Genomic DNA, 20697 nt, shown 5'->3' with positions numbered 1-20697 from the left:
TGTTTCTGGTCTATCTGTGAAATTAATTTTTCTACTTTTGTCAATCATGCTAGCAGCTACCTTGGTTGTTCATTCTATAGTTCCTTCCAAAACATATTTGACTTTATACCACTTCTTCATCTTCCAAGATGCTGCTGACAACCTATCACTTTGAGCATTTGCCTTGCAGGGCAAATGTAGAGACATTCCATTAGTAGAAATCTCTTGTGCTTTCACACATCCTGGCAAATGATTCTCTCTGAAGAGTTTGTTTTCTTTCAAAGCAGTGGTTGACTTTCTTTCTACCACTGTTTCAGACAATGTGTTCCAGAATGTAATTGCTGAATTTAAAGATGATTTTCCTACAAACCTTTGTATTATTTGGCAAATGTTTAAATGTGTGTTCCTTGGTCCTTACCTTGCCTCTCTTGCTTTTTCCTGCACACCTTAAACAAATCCCCTCCCAACATTCTTTTCTCCAAGAAGAATGACTCTTTTTGTGTCTTTTTTTCAGTCTTATAGCTGAAATCACTAATGCCTGGAACAATTCTGTGAATCATATCTTCAGTCTCTCTCAGACTGTTACATTCTTTCTAAAATGTGGCAATCAAAATTGGATTCAAATCCTCTCTATAACATTCCAATAAAGTGTTTAATGACCTATTTCTACATTAAAGATGGTATATAAATGTTTTTGTCCTGCAAATTACATTCCCTTCTACCAATAGAACTGCAGCCATCATCCCTTCACTTAATATTAATTTCTGAATATTACGTTAGTGTATGAAAGCAATTGTATGCTTGTAAATCAAATTAAATTTTGCAAATAGACTATTATGTTCTGCTGAAATCATTTAACATGGTATAAATTAAATACACTCAGTGGCCACTTTATTAGGTACATCTGCTTGTTAATACAAATATCTAATCAGCCAATTATGTGGCAACAACTCAATTCATAAAAGCATGCAGACATGGTCAAGAGATTCAGTTGTTGTTTAAACATTAGTATGGGGAAGGAATGTGATCTAAGTGACATTGACCCTGGAATGACAGGGTGGTTTGAGTATTTCAGCACAACAGTCTCTATAGAGAATGGTGTGAGAAACAAAAAATATTCAGTGATGGCAACTCTGTGGGCGAAAACCCCTTGTATAATGAAGGAGGTTGGAAGAGAATGGCTAGACTGGTTCAAGAAGACAGGAAGCTGCCAGTAACTCAGATAGCCATGTGTTACAGCATTGGTGTGCAGAAGAGCATCTCTGAATGCACAACACGTCATACCTGGAAGTGGATGAGCTACAGCATCAGAAGACCACAGATATACACTCAGTGTATGTTCATGGTCTGTACCTAATAAAGTGGTCACTGAGTGTACGTTGATTTAGTTTTCCTTTAGGTTTATGGTAGAAGCTGTTTTGTTGGATTCTACTTCAGTTGATAGAATTATTTACATAATTTAAATATTAAACAATTGAAGGTTAATTATGTGAGGTTGTTCATCCTATTTTTTTTAAATATTAGATGTGATATCCTTTATATCAAACCATGTTTGGATTTAACTTTTATTTCTCTGCCCTCAAGGTGAAAGATGCCAAAGCTGGAAAACGCAACGTTTTTGCGCTTTGAGCACTCAATGTTCTCATTCACTTTCACAGGTAAGTTGTAACTCTTTATATGCTGTGTATCTTTGCAGGGCAAACTCAGGTTTCTGACCTGCATTGTCCTAAACTAGTTCCTCTGAAAGCATTTTTAATAGCAGGTGGGAAAATGTGAGGAAATTAATCTCTGGCTGAATGTAATGCATGTGTATAAAACTTCAATCCTATTCTCCTGGGTGCCTGAAATAAATGGAATAATCTCACAATCTCTTTGTCCCAGAAATGAGCTTCAGACGAGGTTTCTATCTTTGCAACATTAGCTGACTCTATTCATGCTGTCAAACCTCTTCTAGACTGGACTGTTTAAACTGAGTCCAGGCCAGTGTCTCTTAGTCACTTCTCCATATGCTTGTGGTTAGCCAGAAATATACTGCCATGTTACCGGTCATATTCACCCACCACCCTGAAGCTTGTGGACCTTCGTTAGATTCCAGATAAGTAATAACTCAGTCTTAAAATTTTCATTTTAAATTATTGTTGTTTCACCTCTCCATTTTCCTCCTTTTGAACCTGTGAGCTACGTGAAACACTTGTTCTAGTTACAAGATCTTCCCCATATTTAATCATTGCTTCATTTGCATTCCCATCTTCGGTACTAAACCCTCCCCCCCCCCCCCCCACCCCTACAGCACTAAAAACCCTCCATCTTTTTCTTTTCCTTTTAAGATGCAGCATAAAGCACACAAATAGAGGTCATCTATTGCCATATGAAAATATTAGCAATCAGTTTTAATTTGATAATAGTCCAAGATCAATTTGGAATATTTTTACCACTTGAGAGGCACTGCAAACTGTTTGTAGAAAATATTGGAAAATAGATTTAATTTGCAATATATACTATTAACATGTTAATATGGTTCTTTTAAAATCATAAAATTAAGTTATTTTCATTAATTTTTGATATTTTTACACATCGATGGTACTGTAATGTGCATCATACTTGCACTATCAAAGATATCTACTCTTCCTCATCTGTAGCAATTACAGCCAATTGCTGCAGTTGGCTATAGCAAAAATGGTAACTTTTTTACACCCGAAACATTAGCTTGCACCTTTTGTCTGTGCACATGTTGTTTGGCCTGATGATGCTCTTTTGCTGGTGGGGGTGGGGTTGTTGCCAATACTTGTGCGTGGGGGGGCTTTGGGGTTCTAACGTTTAACTGTCATTCATTCTTTGGGGCATTCCCCTGTTTCTGTGGATGTTTGCAAAGAAAAAGAATTTCAGGATTTATATTGTATACATATCTCTGACATTAAATGTACCTATTGAAACCTGCTAAATTCTTCCAGCGTTCTATTTTTGGTCCCAATTCCAGGTGGGGTTGAGGAAACAGCTAGGCTGCATTAGGACTTAGACAAATTAAGAGAATGGGCAAGAGAGTTGCAAATTAAATACAATGATGAAAGATGCATGGTCGTGCACTTTGGTAGTAGAAATTAATGTGCAGACTATTTACTAAACAGGAAGAAAATGCAAAAATCTGAGAAGCAAAGGAGCTTGGGAATCCATGTGCAGAACACCTTAAAGGTTAATGTGCAGGTTGAGTTGGTAGTGAAGAAGGCAAATACTATGTTAACATTTTTTTCCAAGAGGTCTTGAATACAACAGCAGGGATGTGATGCTGAGGCTTTATAAGGCACTGGTGAGGTCTCACCTTGAATATTGTGAACAATTTTGGGCTCTTCATCTAAGAAAGGATGTGCTGGCATTGGAGAGGGTCCAGAAGTGGTTCACAAGGATGATTCTGGGAATAAAAGGAACATTCTCATATGAGGAACATTTGATGGCTCTGGGTCTGTATTCGTTGGTATTTAGAAGGATGTGGGGGGAGCTCATTGAAACTTTTTGAATGTTGAAAGGCTAGACAAAGTAGATGTGGAAAGGATATTTCCCATGGTGAGGGGGGTCTAGGACAAGGGGGAAACAGCCTCAGTATAGAGGAGCATCCATTTAAAACAGAGATGCAGAGAAATTTCTTTAGCCAGAGGGTGGTGAATTTGTGTAATTTGTTACCACAGGCAGCTGTGGAGGCCAGGTTGTTGGGTGTATTTAAGGCACAATTGATATGTTCTTGATTGGACTCAGCATCAAAGGTTACGAGGTGAAGGCTGGGGAGTGGGGTTGAGGAGGGGAAAAGAGGATCAGCCATGACTGAATGGTGGAGCAGAGTTGATTGGCCAAGTGGTCAAATAGTGCTGCTATGTCTTATGGTCTAATGCAAGGGATATGTTATTCTTTATTTGAAGGGATTTAAAAGAGAAAAATCAAGGAAGTGTCCAATTATATAAAGCTTTTATATAGCCAATGTATTATCGATGTACTTGTGTGGTGGAGTGAAGATGCATTTTGACCAAAGGAGGTGTGAGGCGCTCCTTCCCTCCACTCGTGTGCAAGTCGCCCTTTGGGCAAGGAGTGGCCCCTGCTTAGCCCCCCAAGCAAGGTTATGGGAGCAGGTGGTGGGTGGACATATAAGCAGCTGGTACATATCACAGGTCCTGGTTATGCAACCACTGGTGCCAGGCAGACAATCTCTGAAGAGTATTGATAATGGCTGGGGTTATCCGTCATGTAAAGACACCACCCAGAAGAAGGCAATGGCAAACCACTTCTATAGAACAATTTTCTAAGAGCAATCATAGTAACCACGATCACCTACATCATACACCACAGCACATAATGATGGGCACGAGCCAATGTTTGACTCCGTTGGATGTTACTGAGTTTTCTGCATTATGGATTTTGGACTATGAACTTTTTCTTATGGTTTTTATATTCTGTGTTTTCTTTCATGTTGCTTTTTTGCAGGTGAGGGGCATTTGAGGGTTGATGTTCTTGTTCCTGTTGCATTTTGTGAGGTTTTTTTGTATGTGATAAGAGGGATTGGGAGGCCAATGTTCTAATGTTTATGTTTGCATTTTGTGTGGGGTGAGGAGTTTGGGGGTTGACGTTCGTGTTGTTTTTTTTTGCTGTTTCTCTCTGAACTGACTTCCGTGGTTTTTCTTTGTTTAGCAGCTATCTGGAGAAGAAGAATCTCAGAGTTGTATATTGCATACGTACTTTGATAATAAATGAATCTTTGAACCTTTTGTGATTATGGACAGTTTTGGTACACTAACTAAAAATGGATATATTGTAGTGACTACAAAGTTGCTTCACAAGATTGATTCCTGGGGTATTGTGAGCTAGTCTTTAAGAGGCCTAAATAGTCTGGTGTTTTATGAAAGGTTATTTTTAAACAAGATTCTGAGAGGTCTTGCAGGTGCTGAGAGAATGTATCCTTGGCTAGTGAAAATGTGATTGGGTATTGTAAGTTAAGGTATTTTGAAATTAAAGTTCAAAAGAAGCTTCTTCACTCAAGTATTATTAATCAGTTGAACTATCCGTCCCAGAGTAGTGTGATGTCCATTTTCAAGATCATTATCAATAGTCTTTTTGAGAACAAATGGAATGAATGTGTATAGGATTAGGCTGGAAAGTGAATTTGATTTGGAAGGTTCACCACGAGCTTATCAAATGGTGGAGCAGATCCCAAAGAACATACTCCATGATTGATGTTAAAGCATAACGTTAAATCATTTTAGTAAAGCTTGATACTGACTCTGCATAATACAGCTATTACTTTTATCAATTTACAGATTATCAATAGAACAAATTTGAAAAAGCATTGTCTTTGAGAATGTATGCTTTTTTTTTAAAGGCATTTTTTCCTTTTGTTTTATTGTTATTTACATATTCTTTTTCTCTATTGATTGGTTAGGCTCCCGTCAGCAAGTGGTTTGAGGAGAGCTCCAGAATATCTTTGTTCTCCCATTGACTTTGCTTGGTAATATTTATAGGCAAAAGTAATACTCCAGAGTACAATATGAAACCTGCTTATGAGCGAAATCAGGAATGCCTGCCACCAAAGAAACGAGAACTTCTACAGAATAGCACTGGAGGTGAGGAGGTCTTAAAAAATAATACTTTGCCAACCAATATTACTACTGTGAGTGATGCTGATTGGTCGAGAAGTGCTGCTGAAGAGAATCAAACAACACTGAGATGTGGAGTCAGAGCTGATAATGGTGAAAGCTCACCTGGAGTTGCAGTGGATCAGTATAGTATGATGTACAAATTGGCTGTACCTTCTGCAAGCAATTCATTAAATGCTCAGAATTCATTGGTGAACATGGGGCATCTGTCACCAGGTTACAGCATTGCATCTCCGCTTCTTCAACACCATGGGGTTCCATATATGCCTGTTCATTACACCCAGCTACCCCATGCTTCACTGCAATTTGTAGGAGCTCCATACACAATACCATATGTGTCTCATGGGATTCTGCCAAATCCTCTAATTTCTTCTACCATGGGCATTCCCACCTCTCATTTTTCTCATCTTGTCTCGTATCCTTCCGTGATGGCTGAGGCTGTTACTCCTCCTCCACAGACAACTTCTCCTATAGAAACATACAGTAAAACCACTGGTTCTCCTATACAAAGTTTGACTCCACAAGGACCACTGGCTCACCTATCTGCAACAGAACCATCGCAAGGTATGGCTCATGGTAGGGTTCATTTTCAACCCTCGATGTTAACGCCATCATATGCCTCATTTACTACAGCAGTACCGAATCTAGATATCTCCCATAACAATAGATTTAGCTTTCAGATGGCAAAAGACAAAGAAATTGCTGAAGCTATATTGGAAGTCTCAACAAACCGAATTGAAGGAGCTTCAAACCATCAAAATTTTGAGAAACGGCCACGACAAGAAAGATTTATAGAACTTCAGGCACCCCATAATGTTGGCAGAAAAGAACCGCAGTTATCTTCTTCACCCATTGAAAAAGCTAGAGGCAGTCCCCATTTTCCTTCTCATAGGGAACCAAGGAATGAGGTTACCTCTCCAGCACAAAGGAGTACACCGGACACAGACCTAGAAGTCCAGCAAGTAGTTGGGAGTTTGAGTGCTCAAGGAACTGAGGGTCCTGTAGTTGTTAGAAAAGAAGTCTTAAGTACTATGAAAGTTTCTCAGAATTCAGTCAAAAATCAAGAGCAATTAAGACACCATTTGCAAGTCATTCCAGGTAAGAACTTTGCAGAGTTTTGTTCTAGTGAAGAATTACCACAATCTCCATATCTGCCTGCTCAACAGCATGTTACCCCAGGACTCAAAAGGCAAATGCTGGATGACCAATGTGGGCATTTGCATAAAACAATGGTATTAGCCAATGGGCAGCCAATATTAATGCCTGTTGATGCCCCTGCTCTTGGGAATTCCTTGGTTAATACAGCTGCTGTAACTACAGAACCCGTAATTCAAAGGGCTCTTGATACACAAACAAGTGTTTGTACAGTGGTTCCACTTCCAGCTTCACAGCCCTCTGTACCAGTTCTTCAGCCTGTCCTTGTCCAGCAGTCCCCAGCTGCTCCTATTCCTTCACACTTTATGAAAGGTGCCATCATCCAGTTAGCGAATGGGGAGCTGAAACGTGTAGAAGACTTACAAGCACAGGACTTTGTGCGTAGTGCAGAAATTAGTACTGGGTTAAAAATTGACTCCAGCACACTGATGGATATTGAGGAGAGCCAACGGGCCGGCTATGTCACCCTCCATTTCTCTGTAGGAGAACCTAAATCAAAGGTGAGTCTATAGTCTGTTACAAGTAATCACCTGAATGATACAACATATATTGAATAAAAACTGTTACCAAGCCAGGTTATTTACACTTTATTTCCATTAACGGGATTACAAGGCTAGCTTTTATCGTCTGTCCCTAATTGAGAAGTTGGTGACCTGATTCCTTTAAATATTGATATCCTAGTGAAGGCACTTGCACAGTGCTATGTGATAGAGAGTTTCTGGCAAACGTTTCACTTGAAGCAGAATTGTAGGTGGGATAGTTATTAGTTATCTACTTAAAAGGATGAGCAACAGGTATTAAGGGTAGTGCGTTTGAGATCAATAACTCACATGACTGGGATATCAAACAGAGCCCCATAGTAATGCTTAGCGTATTTGTTTAAATCACTTATGAAACGCGACTTGACCAACGAAGGGAAGTTTTGTATTTATAAAGGTGAAATGGGGGTGGTTAACATGGAAAAATAAAGTTATTTTTATTTCATGAATGGAAATGTGTTACTGTGGGAGTGAGACATTATGATTTTCTTTCCTGTGTTGTAGGTGAGTGTAGAGGTCCCTCAAGAGCACCCATTCTTTGTATTTGGCCAGGGTTGGTCCTCTTGTAGCCCAGAACGCACTGCACACCTCTTTGGACTTTCATGTCAAAGGCTTACTGTGGGTAATACCTGTATATCACTCAGCGCACAAACTTCTAGCAGGAGCTCTACCCAGCCAACATCTTCAATCAATACCATTTCAGCTCTTGAGTCAAGGACCATGGCAACATCAGAGGTTGTCTTAGCTCCTCCAGAGATTTCAGTCCACATAAGTAGAAACTCTGAGATTAGAAATTATTCTAAAGACTCTGTCATGCAGCATTTGCACACGGATTCTGAAAGCACCGGTGTTCCCAGCCACCCAGATTACCAGTGTCGCTGGTCTCCTCCGGTTTTCCAAAGAGGGAGTATTCAGTCAGAGGATGCAAAAATGTCCACCCGACCATCCTTCATATCACAGGAAGTCAAACTTTCAATAGAAGGACGATCAAATGCCGGAAAGTAACTTGAGAAATGTAAATTAAGGCAGTTTCACACCACCTAAGACAGTGTTTGACCAGTTACATTAATGTATTGAAATGTACTTATGAAAATTTATGCAAATAATTTGCAAAATAGAAGAGCTTGGATTCACCTTTGAAGCATTAGTAGCAAGGGAGTGTGTGACAAGATGATTTTTTCTTTAATAATGAGGATGCTCTTAGCAGCTCATATTTTTGAAGTGCAGTAGAGCTTATCTAATGCTGCACACCTTTTACAACATAAAGATACCTAGTAAATTCTAAATGATGCTTCATGCCTTGCATGTTTTTTTCTACATTTGGTGATCCTCTATGAAAGGATGAGAAATTAAACTCTTAAAGTACTTGCAGCAAAAATTAATTTTCATTTCCCCATTTGAAAAGCTTTAGTTTTACTTCATTCACAACAAAGCAAATTTTATATTACATTAAATATAATGATATGATGAAAAATAATCACTTAAAATTATCGAATGTTATTTTCAAGATGATTACTTATTTATGTACAAGTATTTGGGAAAACAGTAATAGTCACAGAAACCAGGGAATAATGAAAAGTGAAGCTGGTTAGCAAAATTCAGGTGGAAAGAGATGAATGCCATACTTTCACTTACAGGGTACATGAAATCTGACCTTGTATTAATTGGTCATCTTAGTTTCAGAGGTTTGCTTCAATACATTTTGCTTATCCAGATACAGTGCATGTTATTAAGTATGAATTCTTGGTTTAAGATCCCTAAAGGGGCCATCACTATTCTTTGTAGTGAGGTGTGCCCTGGTTCTTTAACTGAGTAAACACAAGGTTTGTTGCGCCTGGTTCAATTTTCGTTAAAGTCAAATTTTAATTTTCATAAAATAGGTAGTTGACCTGTGTAACTGTGTAACCTGTTTTTAACACTCATGGTCAAATCATGTATTGATTTTCTTTTTCTTAAATCTAAGCTATCTAAAGTAATTTAAATGGTAATGATACCTAAAAATACAATCAATGAGATAGGAGATGTTAAGAGCATTATTTTGCATCTTTTTAAGAGAATCAAACTATTGAGTACCAATGTTATAAGGTGCCTGTGAGTTTTTGTACTAAATTAGTCTGAACTACAGCCTAAGTTTATATGTGAGCAACTGGAGTACCAAAGGCTGAATAATTCTGCTGTGTGTTGTTACTGATATTTAGGGCTATTTTTTAATAGGTTTGGCTGTTGAGACTTCATCTTATGATGTCCTAAAATAACCAACATTTCAAATCTGTACACAAGTTGAACTTGCATTTATAATTGGAATTTGACTTCCATTTAAACAGAAATTTTGAACATTAGTGAAAGAGTAAGCAGAAGTGAAATATAATAGTATGCACAAAGGTGAAGGCTCTTTGTTCCATGGGTGGCAGGTTCTAGTGAAATATGCAAAATATATAACTAATATGATCCTTCCCACTAATCAACTCTGTGGTTAAAGACTGATTAAGTTGTGCTGTACTGTACTCATGATCTACTACTTCCCTTGTTGAATGATGCCCAAGTTCTATGCATGCATTTGTTTTAGAAAAGTATTTAATTTTGGATTTTTTTGAGTGCCTAGTTGTGGTTCATGATTTATTTAAGAAAAAAAAATCATGGTATTTGAAAAAGGTTAGCTGAATCAATTGGCTTAAATTCAGTTGTAGTGAGGATAAACTTCACTGTTGTATTGTTTTTGCCTCTGCTGTTTCTAGGTTGCTGCCATTGGAAAAAAACAAAATAGGAAGTTGCAATTAGGTGAACTGTAATTTTAAATTTGAAATGGTATTGAGGAAAAAGAAGAAATGTGACCGAGGGATTTGGAGAATAGTTGGTGCACTACTATGAAAATTAGTTTATCCTGTTGCTGATTGAGAATCCCAGAACATAAAACTAATTATTAAACGTTTATGAAGGTGATATGAAAAAATATTTGGTAGAATTAGTGCTGAAATGACTTATTTACTGTAGTTTTCCTATATTTTATTTTGTCACCTAGCACTTTTTATATAATTAACAGTGCTGATGCCTTGAGCATCATTCCATACCAGCTTATTAACTGAACTGCCCAATGTAATATCTGATGTTGCTGTGCATACTGATGATCTTTTCACATGACATTAGCTTGTGTTTATGCACTTTGAGTTTAAATTTAAAATGTAATCTTCCATGACCTTAAACTAACATCAGTTTAGCTGAAACTTTCTCATAAAAACTAGGTTTTCATAGTTCAGTATGCATTTAATAACAAATTTTAAATATATTGAGAAACCTATGCACAATATTTTTCATGTTCATCTGTTTATTTTACTTGTGAAGCTATTGTATTTGATCAGTGGTGTCAGGAACAGAGTGCATTCAATAACTGGGGATTGGACTTATGCATGTAGCTATGAAAAATCATTAATATTTGCACAACATATTGGACATTCAAGAGCTGGCTTTTGCATTTTAAATTAACTACCACATCTCCAGTAACCTTGATGGTGCCCAGCCTTATTTCACCTCCCAAATTCCCAATTTAAAATGCAACATAATCTGAACCATGAGTGTTTTAGCACACACTTATTCAAATGTATTTACATATGTGAGTGGCTGCAGTATCTTTTTGCAGCAGAGGAATTTTTCAATCCGAAATGTGGCAAATTTAGTAGCAAACCAGTAATTGAGTCTAATTATGCTCATGGGAGAATGAAAGCTCTTTGTCAACTGTAACAGACTTGGAATCACTTTTGTGAACATTTTAATTTTAGTGTTGTCACTGGAAGTAAATGACTGCCTGGATTATGCAGTATTTATATCTCTGACTGCATTTCTAATTTATATAGGAATTGCATGTGCTCAAAACTGACATGGGAGGATGCAAAAGGGAAATATAAAAGTTTAAGAATTATACCAAAGTGAAAGATTTAAGCAGTTTGATATTGTCTAGTAAATTTCAAAATTATACTTGTTTAAAACAACCACTGGGTGTGAAAGTAAAACAAAACTGCTGTAACCAAATCTCACATAAAAATCCCCTTATGTCTCCATTAGAAACTACATCTTTTCTGTTGTTTGGCTGCAACAAAAACAACTTAATGTTTTAGAATCTATCGGCCCTTACTGATATGCAGTATTAATTCTGACTGCATTTTTTGTCAGACATTTTACAGAATAAACTTCTATTTCAACTTTGCAATATCTTCATTTGATTTAACAGTTTTTCCAGAATTGATTTCTTGATTGGTGACTTGATTTTTACTAATCATTTGGGCCTGAACTAATAAGTGAATTCTAAACAGGACATAAGGGTATTTTAATTTGTTTTGCAACTTGTTGCTTGGAATGATGCATTTTCATTTTGCAGATTATTTACATTGAGATGTACAGAAAGTTCTTTAATGGTAGAACATTTTATCAAATTATCAAAAGTGCAAATTGAAACAATTGGTAAATTTTACCTCCTTAATTATGTTCTGTTGGTTGTATATTAATGTTTGACAAATGTTAGTTTTATATGTTTGTGCTATAGGAAATTTTTAATGCATGGAAGTTTCAGCCTATTTGATAAAGGAGATAATCCTATTTAACCTCTTATGTAGGGAATTGTGTTACAATCTTCTGTTGGTATGTTTGTCAGGATGGTCAGCACTTACATTTGAAGTCGACAGTATCCCTTTTGATGAGATAACCTTGCTGAATTTGAAAATCACCCATACAAAACTTTGTAGTGTTTAATAATATTTGCAGTAAATTTGTATACCTTAAAATATTCAAAAATGTGTACAATAGTTTACAACATAAATTTTTATTCCAAGTATTAAGTGCAACTTAAAAACATTATTTACATTAATCACCTAATGGATCATACAGAAAATTCATTACATTTATTCCCTATGGCAAAACTGGTCATCTGTTTCCCAGTATAAAGATAACACTAAACAATTTTTGGTTTAAGATTCTCAGAAGGGATGCTGACAGGATTTATTTGTTTTTTTTTACTTATCTGTGCAGGTCAACAGAAGAAAAATTATGTAAATCAAAGTAAATTAGCTTAAAATATATTGAGCATCTTGTTAGTCAATATATACACAAGTGCAGTGGAGTTATGTTATTGTAAATCATTTATGTCTCTCTGGAATATGATTGGCTGAGACAACCTATACACGCAGACAATGTAACATATCATGAAGTGAGGAGGAAGGAAGGAATATTTTTTTAATTCAAAAGTTAGGTTTTGCAGTTGACCAATAGCCTTAGTATTCATTCCTCAAAAGATGAGATGTGTGTTTATTATTCACTGCTAGCTTTACAAAAACTGAATTTCATTTGCATTTTCCAAAATTTGCACATTTTCTATACTACAATGTCTACAGAAGTTAAGTGCAACATTTAAACTGTAGGGATTGAAATTATATTCAAACTATTACTGAAACTATTAAAGCCCCAATGAAGTAAAAGAATTGAAATAAAAGTTGAAAAATCTGGAGATATTTACCAGGTCATACAGCTTTTGTGGAAAGAGAAACAATTTTAAAAGGAAAATATTGAAGATGGTGAAAATCTTAAATAAAACAGGAAATGCAAGGAGGCCAGGCACCCAATGAAATGTCATCAGCCAGCAGTGTTTCGCCATTCACTGATGTAGTCTGACTGCTAAAATTTTCCATTATTTTTGGTTTCCCTTAATATTTCAGGCTAGTGATCGTTGCTCAGAATATTAATATTCCACAGATGCTGCCTGACCTACTGAATCATTTCAATTTTTTTGATATTTCAGCTATACATCATCTGCTATAGTTTTCTTTGTCATTGTTACATCCCATATATAATGCATTGCAAGAATGCATTCAAACAAAAGATTTCAGGATGCTTTATTACTGTTGAGATAAAATGTAAAAACATCAGTAGATATGTGTTTATGACAAAAATGAGCAAAGGTTTTATTTTAAATGAAACTATGACAGCCATAGTTTAAAAATAAAACCTTTGCTCATTTTTGTCATATGCACATATACACTGATGTCCTTGGTAATATCACAAATGTACAAATGGTAATGCATTTCAATTCAAATTTTGCAATATAGAATTTGCTTCAGCTTTATCAATTTGTTCATGGATGTTGTATACATTTGGTGAATTAAGTGCTCTTTCCTAGTAGGATTTGATCAATACCTATAACAATATTATGACATTTCAAGTGACCTTGCACACAGTAATATGTATACTAAGGAGACATTCCTTGCATTATTTGTGTTTTTGTGTGTTATGGGAGATGTTATAATTTAACTTACAATGCACGATGAGGAGATGCACAAATGTTGAAATCTAGTGTAAATTTTAATTGTTTCGCACAGATATTTCATGAACATTTAAGTTGCTAATGTTATTGTAGAAGATTTGGAAGTTTTAACCCAGTTCCAATGCCTAACAATACTTTTTTCCCTTTTAGCTTATCCAAAACCAATTAAATAATTTATCGTGCATTCTGTTTAGAAAGCAAAATTTGGTTTGTGATTTTCTAAAGTCATTTTGCAGCATTTTTATCTGTAGAAATGGCCAGATTGAAAGTTCTGCAAACGCTAATATAGCTTCAATATCAGGCTTAGAATATTGCTCTAGCTCCATAGGTATTGGTCATATCTCAATGTTAGAATCACTGCATTCCTAACAGCATCCTTGAAAGCATTAATCTATATTTTGTTGTGTTTTGTAACCATTTTTCTAGAAAAAAGACTAAAACTTTTAGATTGTATATTTGTATTTTTGTGACCTTTTATGCTGTTTACTGTTAATTTTGTGTACTGCAAGAGAAAATGTATTTTTATGTCAAGTCTAACCTCTGTATTGCATTAATTTCTTGGTATGTAAACACTGCATAATATAAACTCTACATTTTACTTCTGTCTCAGGATGATTATTGAGTGGTTCAATAACTGCACACAATCATTACTTATGACATTAATCTCCTGTAGGTTGATTTAAATAAAATTTTGTCCAGCCATAATTATTGTCTGAATCATGGGTGTCAAATGAATCAGTTTTCTTCATATTTGTGCATCTATTTTCCTTTTCATTATTATCTTCTACCCTCATTATTACGCTCAAACTCTTTATGGTAATTCTTCATACAGTGGATTCTGGTTAATTGGGACTCAGCGGGACCAGTACATTTTGGCCCAATAAAGCAGCTGCCCTAATTAGCTGAAATTTCATGGTAATAGTTAAAATTAGTAATCTACCTATTCTACTACAGTACTATAAAACTGTGTATTAGTTCCAAATGGTTGTCAACGGAGGAATTCATCCATTGTCTGCTGCCATGTTCTTTTGATTGACTGTAAACAAACAAAATGAGTGCAGACACCCAATGCAGATAATGGACTTCCTTCAGGAAATGCTTTGGACAATCACACCCTCCAAATCTTCATTTTCATTGTAACATTCAAGATGATTGTCCATACCTTTCAAAGTCTTCATAGGTCCTAACTTATTGAAGTAGTGAAATCATTTCATTTTCACTCACAGGCATACCTGGCATCTCCAAGCCTGAATGCTTGACACTGCAGTGAGCAAAACAGTTCTGAGTTGTTCTACTGCTCATGTCTTGCCAACTATCAGTGGCAAAAATCATTTCATTTTGAATACAAGTGTATGCAACTGATGCTATTAGGACATTGTTTGATAACAGTCTCCTGTCCTGATTAAGCAGCATAGTGTCCCAAATAAATCTAGGCAATCCAAGCTATTTTCTTGTTTAGTTTTTGTTCTTTAAGAGTTGTCCCAATTAAGCAGCTGTCCGGATTAACAGATGGCCCAATTAACTGGAATACACTATATATTTAGACAATCCCTGCAATAGGTTATCCCCAACTGCACCACGGACCCCAATATAAATATCATAAAAGTGACATGAAAAGTATTTACCAACCTATTTAGAAATAAAATTCTGGTAAAATTGAGCCCTGCCTGGAGTTGATACCCCAATAATGTTTTTTAAAAAAAATGAGGGGCCACAGATGCCTGGTGAGAAATGAATGCATAGAAGGCACGCAAAGAGAGGACATGATGCTCTTTGAGGCAGATCTCTCGATTATTCACATGGAAAGGTAAGCAGAAGGGTAACGTGACACACTGTTCCAATGCCACACAAATTCTAACACATTAAAGATATGCAAAAACGGCCAACCATGGAAATATATTCCTGATGGGTATGCTGCCAGTAGATTTTTACAGAAAGAAACATTAGCTTTTGTTTTAAATGGTTACATTGATTAGATTTATATTGATACTGCAATTTCAAAACTTTTTTCTCTATAAATTAGCTTTACAGAATTGTACGGCACAGGAACGGTAACAGCCTTTTCGCCCTAACTTGTTCACGTCGACCACAGTTGCCCACCTGAGTTAGTTTCATTTGTCTACATTTGATCTATAACCTTCTCTATCTGTGTACCTTTCTCAAATCCCTAGGGTCTCAACATTGCAATTACACACACCTCTGCAACTTCCTTGGCTACTCATTCCTCATGGGGCACCTTAGTAGCGTAGTGGTTAGCATGATGTGATTACAACTCGGGGTGTTGGGCTCAAATCCGGCGGCGTCTGTAAGCAAGTTTATACATTCCTTCCTGTGTGCACGTTGGTCTTCTGCTTCCTCCCACAGTCCAAAGACCCATTGATTAGTAGGTTAATTGGTCATTGTAAATTGTCCCATGATTAGTCCAGGGTTAAATCGGTTGGTTGCTTGGCACCACAACTCAAAGAGCTGGAAGAGCCTATTCCGCACTGTACCTCTAAATATTAAAATATCTACCAGCCATTATATGGAAAAAGTTGCCCCTCATGCCCCTTTTAAATCTTTTCCTTCTTGCCTTAAATCTATGCTATCTATTAGACATTCCCACCCGGGAGAAAGGCTGACTCTTCATTTTATCTATGCACCTCGTGATTTTTATACAACTCTATCTGGTGACTCGTCAACCTCCTGTGGTCCAGGGATAACAGCCTGAGTGTGTCCCATCTCTCCTTACAACTCAAGCTCTTTAGTCCCAGTAACATCCTTGTGAGTCTTTTCTGCACCCTTTCCCGATGAATGACATCCTTCAGCCCAAAAGTCAATTGTTCCCAGGTTATAACAATTGAGAAGGGTTCTTTCATCTTTTTGTTTTCACACTTGCTGACAGGAATTGTATTTGCAATATCAACAGTCTCTAAGAAGCAGCAGGAACTGCACGTACGTGAAGAAGTGGGCAGATGCAAACCAAAATATAAGTTCCAGCTGCGACTGAGAGTGAAAGTGACTCAGAAGTAGAATCAGATTCTCTGGACAACACAAATGAGGAAAAAGAGGAAGAAGAAGAACAGGTAGAAATTAAAAGTGGAGGGCTTTGTGGAGACATAGGAGAAGCCTTGGTACAAATAATGTATGAATTAAAAGCATTAAAAACAATAAAAACAGATTAAAATATGAAGATTATGTTTGATAAGGTTGTGAAAAAACAGGAGAAAACGGATAAGAAAGTTAAAAAGCTGGAAGAATAACGGGAGACACCATTGATAGAGTGGACAAGATGGAAAATAATATCCTTGCCTGGACATCAGAAAGAAAACGGTTGTTGGAAAAAGTGGATGTGCTTGAAAATTTTAGCAGACGAAACAATATTAAGATTGTTGGTCTTAAAGAAGGGGCAGAGGGAGAAGATCCAATAAAAAATTTTCAAAAATGGATCCCAGAGATTTTGGAAATGGAAGAAATCAGTTAATTGAAATCGAAAGGTCTCATAGAACTTTAAGACCAAAACCCCAACAAGATCAGAGGAGGAAGGAATTTAACCCAGTGGAAAAAAGTCTTATGGGAAGAGGGTTATAAATTAATACTGTGCTATCCGGACACAATGATAATTTTTTTGGATGATGCAAAAAGATTTTTTTACTGATTATCAGAAAGCAGAGGAGTTTGCAAAAGAACTTTCAAATATTCACTAGACACAGGAAAGAAGTTATGGAAGTGAAATGGATTAAAGATGAAGACTGAGATAGGGAATAGATTTGATAGATATTTAAGGGTAGAAGAATATACAAATATATTCTTAATTATATGATAGAAGGGGAGAAAGGTAAAAATTTGAGGAATATTAATCGGCAGTAGTGATATTAATTTTTTTTTCTTCTCTTATATATATCTTTTTTTTGTAACGGGGAGCTGGGGCAGCTTCTGATCGATTGCTACGGGATTCACGTGTGTAATCATGGCGATTACCATGACCCGTAAAACGGGGGTAATGTTGTGGTTTTTTCCATTCACAGCATTAGTAGGGGGGTATTTTGTTATCTTTTTCTTTACAAACTATCTTTCTTCTATCTTTCTTTCTTTGCCTGGATGATTGGGGGGGGGGGGAGACACATAGCAACATGGAGAATTTTAAAAGAGGTTCCCCAAGGTACTATGAGAGCTGAGATATTATGTACCGTTATAGATTGGAGTAACCTTGTTAAAAATAGTGACTAATTTACTGAATTTTTAAAGTTTTAATGTTAATGGACTTTATGGACTGGTGAAAAGAAAAAGAATTTTAACATACATTAAGAAAATGAAAGTAGATGTAGCATTTTTGCAGAAAACATATTTAACAGAGATAGAACATCAGAAATTAAAGAGAGATTGGGTCGGAAATGTTATTGCAGCTTCATTTAATTCAAAGGCGAGGGGAGTTGCAATTTTGGTTAATAAACCCTTACCAATTAAAATACAAAATGCATTAATTGATTCTGCAGGGAGATATGTGATGATACATTGTCAAATCTTTTCAGAATTATGGACTCTTATGAATATTTATGCACCAAATGAAAATGATGCAAAATCTATACAAGAAGCCTTTTTGAATTTGACCAACGCACATGATAAAATATTAATAGGTGGAGACTTTAACTTCTGTCTAGACCCAGTTTTAGATAGGTCAACTGTTACAAAATCAAAAGTAGTAAAATTAACTTCATCATTGATGAAAGATTTAAATTTGATTGATATATGGAGAAGAATTAAACCAAGAGAAAGAGATTATTCATTTTATTCAAATAGACATAAAACTTATTCAAGGATAGATTTTTTTATTATCAATGAATATTCAGGATAGAGTGAAAAGAATGGAATATAAAGCGAGAATATTGTCAGGTCATTCCCCTTTGATAATGATGGATAAGGAGGAACTGATTTACAGATGGAGATTTAATTCAATATTACTAAAACGTCAAGATTTTTGTGATTTTATGGAAAAACAGATTCAGTTTTTTTTTTGGATACAAACTCATATTCAGTTGATGATAAATTTGTATTATGGGAAGCGATGAAAGCATATTTGAGGGGCCAGATAATAAGTTATACTTCTAAAATTAAGAAGGAACATATGGTAGAAACAGATCAATTGGAAAAAGAGATTACAAAATTAGAAAAATCTCAAAGATATATGACAGAAGAAAAACAAAGACAACTTGTCAATAAGAAGCTACAATATAATACGCTCCAGATATACCAAACAGAAAAAGCAATTATGAGAACTAAACAGAGATATGAATTAGGTGAAAGATCACACAAGATTCTTGCTTGGCAGTTGAAAACAGAGCAGGCTTCCAAAACGATAAATGCAATTAGAACAAGTGCAAATAAAATTACTTATAAACCTTTAGAAATTAATGAAACCTTTAAAAATTTTTATTCCGAATAATATCAATTGGAATCACAAAATGATGTTGCTGAGATAGAAAGATTTTTATCACAAATAACTCTCCCAAAATTGAATTCAGAAGAACAGAAGGGATCAGATATGCCTTTTACATTAAAAGAGGTTGAAGAAGCTCTAGGATCACTCCAGAGTAATAAATCTCCAGGAGAGGATGGTTTTCCACCTGAATTTTATAAAAAGTTTAAAGATTTATTAACCCCTCCTTTTATGGAGCTAATACATCAAGAGGAAAGAACACATAAACTTCCAGAATCTTTTTTGACAGCGATTTTAACAGTATTGCCAAAAAAAGATAGAGATCCTTTAAAACCAACATCATATAGGCCTTTGACTTCTCTAACATTGAACATTGACTTCTCTAACTTCCGTTAATGCCCCTCCTCCCCTTCTTACCCCATCCCTGACATATTTAGTTGTTTGCCTGTTCTCCATCTCCCTCTGGTGCTCCCCCCCTCCTTTCTTTCTCCTGAGGCCTCCCGTCCCATGATCCTTTCCCTTCTCCAGCTTGGTATCACTTTCGCCAATCACCTTTCCAGCTCTTAGCTTCATCCCACCCCCTCCAGTCTACTCCTATCATTTCGCATTTCCCCCTCCACCCTCTACTTTCAAATCTCTTACTATCTTTCCTTTCGGTTAGTCCTGACGAAGGGTCTCGGCCCGAAACGTCGACATCGCTTCTCCCTCTAGATGCTGCCTAGCCTGCTGTGTTCTACCAGCATTTTGTGTGTGTTGTTGTTTGAATTTCCAGCATCTGCAGATTTCCTCGTATTTGATCATATAGGCCTATTTCTTTGTTGAACACGGGCTATAAAATAATAGCAAACATTTTATCTAATAGATTATCTAAATATTTACCAAAATTAATACATATTGATCAAACAGGATTTATTAAAAATAGACAATTGGCAGATAATGTAACTTGGTTACTTAGCATAATTTATTTGGCACGAAAGAGGGAGGAAATGAATGTGGCAGTTGCCTTGGATGCAGAAAAAGCATTTGATAGATTGGAATGGGATTTTTTATTCAAGGTACTGGAAAAATGCAGGTTAGGAGTATCTTTTATAAATCGGATTAAAACCTTAAATACTAGTCCCAAAGCTAAAGTAGTGACAAACGGCCAAATTTCAACACCATTTCAGTTAACAAGGTCAACTAGACAAGTTTGTCCACTATCACCTGTGTTATTTGTCTTGGCAATAGAACCATTAGCTGAATTAATTAGAACTGACTCGGATATTATGGGTTTCAGAGTTAACTGGGAGGAATATAAGATTAATCTATTTGCTGATGATGTTCTGATTTATCTAACAAACCCATTGCATTTGTTGCGTAAATTATCTTTTAGATTGGAAGAATATGGGAAAATATCAGGGTATAAAATAAACTGGGATAAAAGTGAAATTTTACCCCTTACTAAAGGAGGTTATAGTCAATGTCAATTAGTAACTCAATTTAGATGGCCGATAAATGGTATAAAGTATTTAGGTATAAGAGTTGATAATGATATAAAGAATTTATATAAATTAAATTATCTGCCATTATTGAAAAAAATTCAAGAAGATCTTGATAAATGGATGATGTTACCACTAACATTAGTAGGTAGAGTTAATGCTGTAAAAATGAATATATTTCCTAGATTACAGT

The 20697-nt window shown here is 35.9% G+C and overlaps 1 protein-coding gene across 2 annotated transcripts in view; it reads left to right on the top strand.

Annotated features, from left to right (window-relative positions):
* LOC132406938 (ataxin-1-like) overlaps positions 1 to 14208 on the top strand; it is a 28620-nt gene extending 14412 nt beyond the window's left edge. For both annotated transcript variants that reach the window (XM_059993078.1, XM_059993079.1), the window contains 3 exons: positions 1564 to 1637; positions 5399 to 7267; positions 7811 to 14208. In XM_059993078.1, the coding sequence (XP_059849061.1) occupies positions 5504 to 7267; positions 7811 to 8311 (2265 nt within the window). In that variant the 5' untranslated portion in view covers positions 1564 to 1637; positions 5399 to 5503 and the 3' untranslated portion in view covers positions 8312 to 14208. The remainder of the gene's footprint in view (positions 1 to 1563; positions 1638 to 5398; positions 7268 to 7810) is intronic.
* Positions 14209 to 20697: the final 6489 nt, after the last annotated feature.

The sequence above is a fragment of the Hypanus sabinus genome, chromosome 17 (genome assembly GCF_030144855.1).
Source record: "Hypanus sabinus isolate sHypSab1 chromosome 17, sHypSab1.hap1, whole genome shotgun sequence".
NCBI lineage: Eukaryota > Metazoa > Chordata > Chondrichthyes > Myliobatiformes > Dasyatidae > Hypanus > Hypanus sabinus.
Note: the sequence above shows the minus strand (reverse complement) of the source record. Positions and strands in the feature narration are given on the sequence as shown.